Here is a 10588-nt window from a genome sequence, read left to right on the forward strand (position 1 = left end):
GCTCAGCTCTGGGCCGGGCTCTGGGGCTGGGCCCGGCCGTGCACGCGCTCGTAGAACAGCAGGTAGGCGCTGGCAGCCAGCACCTCGTGCAGGCTGGCCCTGCGCACGGACTCGTCCGAGATCCAGAGCCACTGGCTGCCGCGGGCGCCCGGCGCGCGCCGGAAGGTGACGAAGTGTCCCGAGTGCATGTCCCCGTGGTGCACCACCACGGCCATCAGGCGGTACAGGTACAGCGGGGCCCTGTGGGGACACGGGTCAGCCTGGCCACACACACACACACAGCAGAGCAGCCACAATTCCTGCCTGGAGCAAGGACGTGGCGCCCTGTGTGGCTGCTCCGTGCCTGGTCTGGTGGGAGGTGTCCCTGCCGCCCATGGTAAGTGGTGGGATGGGATGATCTCCAAGTTCCCTTCCAACCCAAACCATTCTGTGATCCAAACTGCTTTTTCCTGTTGCTCCATCCCTGGAAGTGTCTAAGGCCAGGCTGGATGGGGTTTGGAGCAACTGGGATAGTGGAAGGTGTCCCTGCCCATGGCATCTCCAAGTCTCCTTTCAACCCAAACCATTGTGGGATTATGGGATTCAAACCTGCTGCTCCATCCCTGGAAGTACTCAAGGACAGGCGGGATGGGGTTTGGAGTGACCTGGGATAGTGGAAGGTGTCCCTGCCCATGGGAAGAGGGCTGCACTGAATGGTCCCTAAGTTCCCTATTAACCTAAACCATTCTGGAATTCTATGGAAAAGGATTATCAGCAGAAGCCCCAGGGGTGATTTATCAAGTGGAATCATGGCAGGTGCAACTGAAATAAAAAACATCTGAGAAAAAAAACTATGGATTTCTTACAACCACTTGAAAATGAAGGAAAATAAGAGCTAGGGGAAACCACCAGCAATGAGGTTATGGCTGTTCAGAAGCACCATGAACCAAAGAAAATTTTGAGTTTTGCTTGTAACTTGCCCTACTCCCTTTCCCAGGACTAAAATCACAGGAGCTGGGACAAAGATCACATTCTGTGACTGGGCAGCCTCAGGACAAGGACAGAAGAAAGGGAGACAATTTGAAGGAAAGAAATGAAGAGAGAGGGTACAAATCTCTAACTTACCTGCACTCAGGGAATGCAGCAAGTGGGAAAGTTCCTGGGGACATTAAAAATGAGGGAGAGGAGGAGGAGGAAGAGGAGGCACCATTCATGAAGAGAGGTTTGGTACCAGCTGGTTGTTCTGCATCTGCCAGAGGAAGGAGAAATTCAGGGATTTAACTTGAATGCTGTTGCTAAGATCAACATCCCTGCTCCTCATCATGGGATATGAAGGTATTTTATTGATTTTCATATCAGAAATGGATATTTTATTCAAATTCATTTTACATTAAAAATATGGAAATACCCATGTATCCAAAATCCCAGCTAAAGGAATATTGAGGTGCCTAAGGACAGACCTCCTATAGCTGCATTTTCCAACTGTTTTTGAAGAATCCACCATTCCCAGCATTCCCTCTCTGCTTGTCCTGAAGCCTTGGAAGAGATCCCTAACAAGAAAAACTCTGGGATATCCCAGGTTCCACATCTCTTTGGACATTTTTTTTTAAGTATATATATTTAATACGATCAAAATTAAATTATCCAAACTGAACTGTAAATTTGGGAATGGCAAAGGGATTTCTGTCCTCTTTGCAGAGCCTCACATCAAAATGCTGCTCATGGCTTGATCCTGCAGAGAACTTTTGATCCCTGACATGCAGAAAGAGCTGAACCATTTTATTGGCAAAAGAGGTACCTGAAGGTTTCCCTGCTCTCCCATCCTTTATTCCAGGGGTTGTCTCCTCAGAGTTTTTCTGGCTGAGCTGCTCCTGGCAGGATTTGGGACCAGGAACCCGATATTTGTAGATGTCCATGACCAGGAACTCGTTGAACTGCACGTGTTCGTGTCTCTTCAGGGGAGTGCCTTGGTTTGACCAGCTCAGCCTTTGCAGGTGGATGCACAAACACTGGGGCAGCTTCAGGAAAGGAAAATCCACATTTTTCATGGAAAGAAACAGCTGGTAAGTCCAGGGAATAAGGAAATGCATTTCCATTATCTCTGTGTAAGCTTAGTGGCAACAGTGTCCCTAAAGTGTGACAATAATTCTTGTGAGATTCCTGATATCTCCTAATCCCCAAAAATTAATGGTTTTGCACAGGGGAAAACAAAAAACATTAAGTGTTATAAAGAGCTGAAATTCAAAACCATTGTTGTAGCAAGAAGTACAGAATTATTATAATAATTATTATTATTATTGGCACCTGAGGTTCCTAATTACCCACTAGTGCCCTGCTGGCCTCTGCATGACAGGATTGATCACAGAGCAAAAAAAAAAAAAGAGTTTTCTCTTAGAAATCACACCTGATGTTTACTCACCAGCTGCATTCAGAATATTTAAATTTCTCTGAAATGAGGAATTGCTAAAGATGCTACAAACCCTGTAAATATAAATCAATTTGCTCACTGAAGAATTAATGTAAAATCTAAGAAATGACACTGAGCCAAACTCACATTTAAATGTGTTTTGCTAAATAACAGGAGAATATTCACATCCTGTTAATATTTAGTGTTTGATGTTTTGCTGAGTTGAAGCCTCAATGCCCACAGATATTTGCCAGGTGAGTTTACTTTGAAAAATAAAACATTTGTGGTCTGACAGCAAGAAATGGACACAACCAGCTCCAAGAGGGAAGTTACTGTGACAGGATTTAGGAGATTTGGAAGGGTTTTTTTGCCTCACCTTTCCTAACTTTAATTGCTTAACAAATGTTGTTCTCTGGTTTTCTATGCTCTGTCCATTCAGAATTCCTGCTGCCTGGATCTGGAATGAAAAGGGGAAAAAAATGAAGGCACCTGCAGACAGGAGGAATTTATTGTCTGGTTTATGCTCAGTCCATTAATCACACCTAGGAATGCTCTTCAGAATTCCTAAAGGGTCAAAATTCTAAACCAAAATCAAGCAGAAATGAGCATTTAGAGAACTCCATTCACTCAGCACTGCACTCATTTGCCTCTTCTGTTGATTTTTAAACAATACCAGAGCAAAAAAAAAATATCCCCGGTGATACCTGGCAACTACAGAATAAAATATTTGTAGATTTTTGTAACAGCAGTAGTAAGTAATAAACCTCTAATTCTTCATGAGGTAAGAACTCCTTGTTAAATTTCTGAAACCCCAGAGGCTTTCCCCAAGTCCTGAAGAAAAAGGAGGTGTAAAGTAAAGCCAGGATTGTGTCAGCAGGCTCAAAACTGAGCAGGGAGGTGACAGGAATTAAGGTGACAGGAATCAAAGGGACCTACTTTGGTGCAGTTGTCACACACAACATCCTTGACAGACTCTGAGGAGATGAAATGATGGAGGCAATGGTCCAGTGTCATGGGACGACCCTGAGTGCCAAGAAAAGCCAGAATTATTTGCAGGAATTTTAGGGTGCATTCCACTGGATTTTGGGAAAGGATTTTTAATAAATCCTTCCACAGAAGAACTACAGAACTGCAGGTTTACTGACTAAATGGCTTTGGGTGATTATGGAACTGTGGGGATTCTCCTTCAGCCTGGATTCAACATAGAAAAGTTTGCAGCCTTTTGATAACAGCAGCAGTGATTCCCTGTGTGAGCTCTTCAGTGGGGTTTCAAACCACAGACTCTTTTCCTACTCCTATTTATCTCCCATTCCAGCACTTCAGGGGTCACTTCATGCTCTCTGACCCACTCCACAGGAGAAATACAGCTTTTAATGGAATTTAGGCCTCCTTCCTGCCCTTCCTCATGTCCTGCCCTGCCAAGGATTGGATAAAACAAAACAAAAAGAGCAGAAGATGTGTCCAAATCCCAATCCTGCCTGGCCAGGAGGGCACTCTGCAAACAGGAATCACAATTTCCATCAGTTGTGGAAAGAAATCACTACCAGACATGAAGTAACAAATTCTTACAGTCCAAAAAATATCCTGCAGATGTTGCCCCAAAAATCCATAATGTTTTGTCATTCTGAAGTTTTTCAGAGCCAGAAATGAAAAGAAATGGAAACAATTCCCAGTTGGAAAAGCCTGGGTGGGGTAAGGTGTGAGCTGCCAGCTGAAGGTCACCTTCCCAGGATGGGAAGCAGCCCTTGGAGTATGATCTGGGCTCTTGAAATTCCACAGAAAAGACAAATCCTCCACCAGGAGAAACAGAAAACTCTGGTGGCATCACCAAGTTCGGCTTGTTGGGCTCATCAGAACCTCGCACCACCCCTTAAGGGAGAAGGTCCTGCAGCAGCACAGGATTATAACAGAGCAGGAAAATCAAGTCCTGAAGTAGCCCTGAATGTCTTCTGCAGCCCTGGGAAGGGCAGGGAGGATCAGGAGCACAGGGATACGTACCCACACAGCTGCTGGAATGCTCAGGGAGAGGCTGTCGAAGGTGTCGAACCTCACAGGGCTCTGCAAGAGAACATTCCAGAACATGCCAGCATTTATGTCAGTGATGCCTTCAGTTTTAGCTCTCATATTTTCCACATTCTGCACTGCATTAGGATGTAACTCTGAACTTCACATAAAGTGTCAGCAAGTTCTCCTCACAGTTCACTCAGACAAAACAATTCTTCTCCAGCCCCAGAACCAAGGACACCGCTGCAGCTTTTAAAAAGTGTAAACAACAAAAAGGCCCAAAAAGTGTAAATTGAGGAGAGCAAACTGGGAGGATGGGACTGCATAACCTGAAGCTGTAATTGGACAATTAACCCCAATATGGAAATGGACCAAAACTTATAACAGAGTGTGAAAACTCGTGCCCATCTTGGGTGTAGCCCTGGCCAGGCTCTTGCGCTGCCCAAGGTGTACCCTGTGAAGGCCTTTTTAATAAATATCTACTTTATTCTTTAACACTGTGTGGCCTCTGTTCTAGGTAGCCTTCAAGGCATCATCAGTCCCCAAAAATTCCAACCCAGCTCTCCCAAGGTGAGCCTGTGCCCTGTGCTGTCCATAATTCCCTGCTGGAACAGGATCCAACCCCCTCAGTTTCCCAGCTGGGCCAGGGAACATCAGGAATGTTCTGCTTGGCCTCCTCCTCCTCACTCCAATTTGTTTGCAAGGTTTGGGGAAATAAAATACAAATGTTTCCTTGGTTTGGGCTATAAATTAGGTTTATTTTCTGTATTTTTTTCCATTGTTCAGGTTATCTTCATCTCCTTATTTGGAATAATTGTGGACTTTAAGTGCCATTGCAAAATGTGCTGGGTGAGCAGTGAGTGCTAAACTCACCCATGTGAATGGATTTTCAGGTAATATTATTAATTAATTGTTAATTTATTAATAGAATAAAACATCCATTATTCTGGTCGATGAGGCAGCTGTTACCCCCACAAGGTGCATCACATGGATTGTTTTTTTTAGTTTATTTAGGGATAAATCCTTGTTCATGACCAAGGGATGATGCTTCCAGGAAGCACTCTGAGTGTTGGCAATCCCTCCTCACATGGCACAGATATTAATAACAATATAAAATATTATCTCTTTCCATACCTGGTGCTCACAGTGTTTGCAGACCATGTTGCTGGTCAGCCTTCCATGGAAAGGGTGCTGAGATTTCCAGTGGTTGGACACAGGGGGAAGAGATCCTGCAACACAAAAATTGTCCTTGGATTTTCCACCCATCCACTTTCACCACTCCAATCCCACACTTTTGCCCTGCAGTAACAAAATTAATGCCTCCAAAGCACATTTTTGTCTCAGTGATTAATAATAAATTGAGGTTTATTTATATTTTTGATTTCTGTTTCAGTTCAGTACAAAGATCAATTAATATTATCCCTTTAATAAACAAAGCTACCCTATGAATATTCAGAATATCCAGAATGGATAAAATCCTACCTCTTGTTCTGCAGCTTATTTGCTTTTGGATTATTTCTGGTTGCTACAGAGGGAGATAAAAACATTTCATTAACCCTACCTCAGCAACATAGAAAACACTTAGAAATTTAATACATGAAGTATTAAATGTTTTCCTATTTCATCCCTAATTGGCTTTTCTGGCATTAGAAAAGATGTGGCTCTTTATATTTGTAAGAACAAAAAAGACCTGGTACAAAACAAATTTATAATTGACAATTGCTTGTAAAAGGAATAATTAATCTGCAGAACTCTCTGCCTCAGAACACTAAAATAGGATATTTTGTCTTTTTTTGTTTTTTGTCTATATTTTAGGCAAAACCAGGTATTTCCCATCTGCAACAAGTTTATCAGCAAGCTGGAGGATAGGATCAATTTTACCTCCATAAAACTCTTCCAGAAATATCCTTTTTGCAGTTTTCAACCCTTTTTCAGGTGGGAACTATAGATCAGAGTAAATGCTTGGAGGGACTAAATTAAATCCCTACATCCCACGGATTTAGGAAAAGGAAAGCAGGAACACTGGAAATTCAAAGATATTTTCTTTGGAAAACGTGAGAATTCTTTAAATTTGACTTATTGATGGGTCCCTATCAAAGGACTAAAGAACAGCTTTGGGAAGCGAATGAAAATATCCTAAATATACAATTTCTACTTGGGAATCTGGGCAGATTGCAGGAATTTCTGCTGTGGAAATAAGGGGGATCACCTCCAGGGAATGCACATCAAACAGATGGGTGACACGGGGCTGCCGATCCCGCTCGTCCTCCAGGGAAGAGGTCAGGACATGGAACAGCTCGTGGGCATCCTGGAAATGGAGTCAGAAGCAAGAGACATCAAAAAAACACCCCAGGAGGGCTGGAATTCCACAGGAAATGCAGGAAAAATGACAGCTCAGAGCCTGGATTGATATTTGTATTTATATATGTATAATTTTATAGGTGTATTTCTATTTTATATCTATATTTTATGTTTTATATTTTATATTTAAGCACATATAAAATGTATCTAAATGCATATATATACATCAATTATATATAATATATATTATATAAACATCTATTATATACATATATAAATATGGATAAATATATATGTATATTGTATCATATATAAATATAAATTATGTAAGTACATGCTAAATATAAATAATAATTAAGTTTCTAAATAACTAAATTAAATATATTTATTCAATTATATATTAAATATACATATTATATTCTATAAATTATATATAATTACTATCATATATAACTTTTATACAGATATATATTATTATATTATAATGATTTTATATTGATGATGATGATTATTCTTATTATTACTCTTATTACTATATTTGTTAATATTGAATACAATTAATTTGTTAATATTGAATACATTTTGCTGTGCCCAAAAGATCCTAACAGCACAAGGTACTAAACACATTCTGGGCCATATAAACTCATAAAAAACTAAAACTTGGGAGGAAAAAATACCCCCAGATGAATTCCCAGATCCCTGTTTTTATGGATTTTGAAGGAAGTATAATCGAAATCTATTCTTGGAAATCAGGAGTGCATTGGAAATCCTGACAAGAATTGCAAATAATTATTATTACTGAAAAGATGGGAACAGATCCATATCCCAGAGGGAAATCAGGGACCTGCTCTGCTTTAACATTCCTGGCCCTGTTGGCAAGGACAAGGTTTGGGGTTCCCTGAGGAATCCCCAGCCCCATTCCCAAGGTGGGGAGTTCCCATCAGTCTGTGAGCAGGATCCAGGGCTCGCTGCGCTCACCTGCTCCTCAAAGGAGGAGATCTGCCACCTGTTCATCCTCAGCACCTCCAGCAGGCAGCTGGCATCCAGCACGTCGTCCTCGGGCACCTCCTGGCAGGACAGAGCTGGAAAAGGGAACGCAGCAGCGTCAGGAGCAGCCAAAAATGGGTAAAAACCAGGGGTTTATGGGGTTAAAGCACCACCAGCCCCACAGCACTTGCACAGGAATGTCCCAAGGGAGAACTTTGCTTTGAAAACAACCTGTGAGGGAAGCCAGGGCGTCACTTGAGGGTGTCAGAGATGAATTTAGGCCAAAAATGAATCACCTTGAGCTTAAAATCTCAAATATTTTATATTTTATATAATATTTATTATATAAATTTATTTATATAGTTATTTATTTATTAGTTTATTTATTTATATAATTTATTTACTACATAAATATATATAAAATTATATTATTTCTTTTATAAGGATATTCTATACTTATATAATATTTTATAGTTTATATTTTATAATATTTTGTATCTCATATAATATATATTATATTAATTTATTGAGATAGTTTATGTACTTATTAATTTATCTATTAGTATAATTTATTTCTTATATAAATTTATTATATTTATGTTATTTATTTTATTATAATATTCTATATATAATATTTTATATTTAATATTTTAGTTTATATTTTATAGTAATATTTTGTATGTTATATAATATCTATTATATAAACAAGTATTAATATAATAAAAATAATAATTATATATAATTAATACATATAAATGTATTTCTATAGTAATACAATAATTTATTTATTAATTTATCTCTTTATATAATTTATTTCTTATATAAATTTATTATATAAAGGCATATTATTATATAATGATATTTTATATTTATATAAAATTTTATATTTTATCTTTTATAATACTATTTTAATTTTTAATACTCAAAACCTTGCAAAGTGAGGTTGAATAGTCCCAGGTTTTTAGGACAATAGTAAGCTTGGGGAAAAAAAAAAGCTTAAATTATTTGCTAATAATTTTTAATAGAATTCTAAATTTCTTGAATCCTATGGAATCCAACCCTCCTGTGAAAGGTGGCTGAGCTTTGCCCAAGGCATTTCAATTAATCTTAAAATTAGAGAGGCAAATAAAACAGGGAATAGGAGCTCGTGGGGGTTTATTTCTTTGGGAAAAAGAGTCTAAAAACGACAACACCTCTCCTTCAGCATTTTTCCCTTGGTTTAGAAGTGCCAGTACCTCTGAGGAGCTGCAGCAGAGTCACTGAGAGCTGCTGGGGCTGCTCCTGCTCCGTGCTGTACTGGGCTGTGAACTCCTCCAGCCACCTGATGAACGAGGGGCACGAGGACAAGCCCTGCAGCAGGGAGTTCATGAAACACGTGTTGCCCAGGTTCAGCAGGCCTGGCACGAGCCCTGCCAAGAGAATTGCAGGAGTTTACACCACCAAACCCAGGGCAAGCATCCTGGGTTTCAGCAGGAATGCTGTGTAATTACAGAAAAAAAAAACCCAAAAAACAGATTGCAGTTAGTTCAGTTTTCAGGTTGTGGTGTTTCAGTTGAATTTCGGTCTTTCAAAAATTTCAATTTCACTGATTTTTTTTCAGTATCCATCCCAATTTTTTTTTTCAAGCGCATTTCATTTGATCATATCTCATTTCCAGAGTGTCTGTAAGTCCTTCTTTTCTGTTTCCAGCACTTCAGTGAGGATCAGTTTTGGCAAGCTGTGGTCCATGTCCCTGCACTTCATGGCATCCCATGCCTTTGGATGGCTTTCACTTAGGCACAGATTTTTAATTTTTTTTTTTCAGTATCCATGCCATGTCACTCATATCTTCCCCTCAATGTTCTGTTTTCCTCCTTGATTTTTTCCCCTGATTTTGTAACATCTCTGAGGTTAGTTTTGGCATGTTTTGGTCCTTTTCACTGCACCTCATCTCCTCCCAGACCATTTTCTTGTAGTCACTAAATTTCCCAATTTTTTTTTTCCAGTGCATTTCATTTGATCACATCTCCTTTCCAGAGTGTTTATAAGTCTTTATTTTCTGCTCCAATATTTCATTTCCTTTCCTGAAAGGAAATTTCACTTCCTTGAGTGAATCTTCTCTTGTGAAACACCAAAAACCAACTGGAACAAAAAATGGGAATAGGCTCAGGAGCTGGGGGAAAAGGGTCAGGAGCTACGGGAAAGAGGGAATAGGGTGAGGAGCTGCGGGAAAAAAGGGAAAAGGGTCAGGAGGTGCGGGGAAAGAGGGAATAGGGTCACGAGGTGAGGGATAGGGTCAGGAGCTGCGGGGAAAACGGGAATAGGGTCAGGAGCTGGGGAAAATAGGGAATAAAGTCAGGAGCTGGGGAAAATAGGGAATAGGATCAGGAGGTGCGGGGAAAGAGGGAACAGGGTGAGGAGCTGCAGGAATAGGGTCAGGAGCTGGGGAAAATAGGGAATAAAGTCAGGAGCTGGGGAAAATAGGGAATAGGATCAGGAGGTGCGGGGAAAGAGGGAACAGGGTGAGGAGCTACAGGAATAGGGTCAGGAGCTGAGGGAAAAACGGGAATAGGGTCAGGAGCTGGGGAAGACAGGAATAAGGTCAGGAGCTGGGGAAAAAGAGGGAATAGGATCAGGAGCTGCGGGAAAGAGGGAATAGGGTGAGAAGCTGCAGGAATAGGGTCAGGAGCTGGGGGGGGAAAATGGAATAGGGTCAGGAGGTGCGGGGAAAGAGGGAACAGGGTGAGGAGCTGCGGGAAGCCGGCGGGCCCTGAGCGCCCCGGCCTGCCCCGGGAACCGGAGCGCTAAGGGAACGGGGATATGGGAGAGGGGAAATGGACCAGGAAAAGGGCAGGGGAGAAGGGAAGAAAGAAAGGGAAGGGAGAAAAGAAAGGGAAAAGGGAAATGAAGAAGGCGAGGGAAGAAAGGAAG

At 41.0% G+C, this 10588-nt stretch overlaps 1 protein-coding gene across 1 annotated transcript; it reads right to left on the minus strand.

Annotated features, from left to right (window-relative positions):
• Positions 1-2: 2 nt before the first annotated feature.
• Positions 3-9108, minus strand: USP30 (ubiquitin specific peptidase 30). The gene is made up of 11 exons (XM_041488407.1): positions 8914-9108; positions 7670-7773; positions 6600-6698; positions 5873-5915; positions 5525-5619; positions 4385-4444; positions 3323-3409; positions 2763-2843; positions 1778-1997; positions 1105-1228; positions 3-240 (listed from the first exon to the last, which is right to left on the minus strand). The coding sequence occupies exons 1-11, from the start codon at positions 9044-9046 to the stop codon at positions 3-5; spliced, it is 1284 nt and encodes a 427-aa protein (XP_041344341.1). The 5' UTR covers positions 9047-9108.
• Positions 9109-10588: the final 1480 nt, after the last annotated feature.

This window comes from Pyrgilauda ruficollis, unplaced genomic scaffold, assembly GCF_017590135.1.
Source record: "Pyrgilauda ruficollis isolate IOZ18807 unplaced genomic scaffold, ASM1759013v1 scaffold9, whole genome shotgun sequence".
Lineage (NCBI taxonomy): Eukaryota > Metazoa > Chordata > Aves > Passeriformes > Passeridae > Pyrgilauda > Pyrgilauda ruficollis.

What these genes read in the sequence shown, in the direction of transcription:
- USP30 (XM_041488407.1), bottom strand. Translation starts at nt 9,046, where the DNA reads ATGAACTCCCTGCTGCAGGGCTTGTCCTCGTGCCCCTCGTTCATCAGG. An exon ending in GCATTCCAGCAGCTGTGTGG is followed by an intron (nt 3,410 to 4,384) that starts GTACGTATCCCT and finishes CTTGGCACTCAG; the next exon opens with GGTCGTCCCATGACACTGGA. An exon ending in GCTGCATTCCCTGAGTGCAG is followed by an intron (nt 241 to 1,104) that starts GTAAGTTAGAGA and finishes GTGTCCCCACAG; the next exon opens with GGCCCCGCTGTACCTGTACC.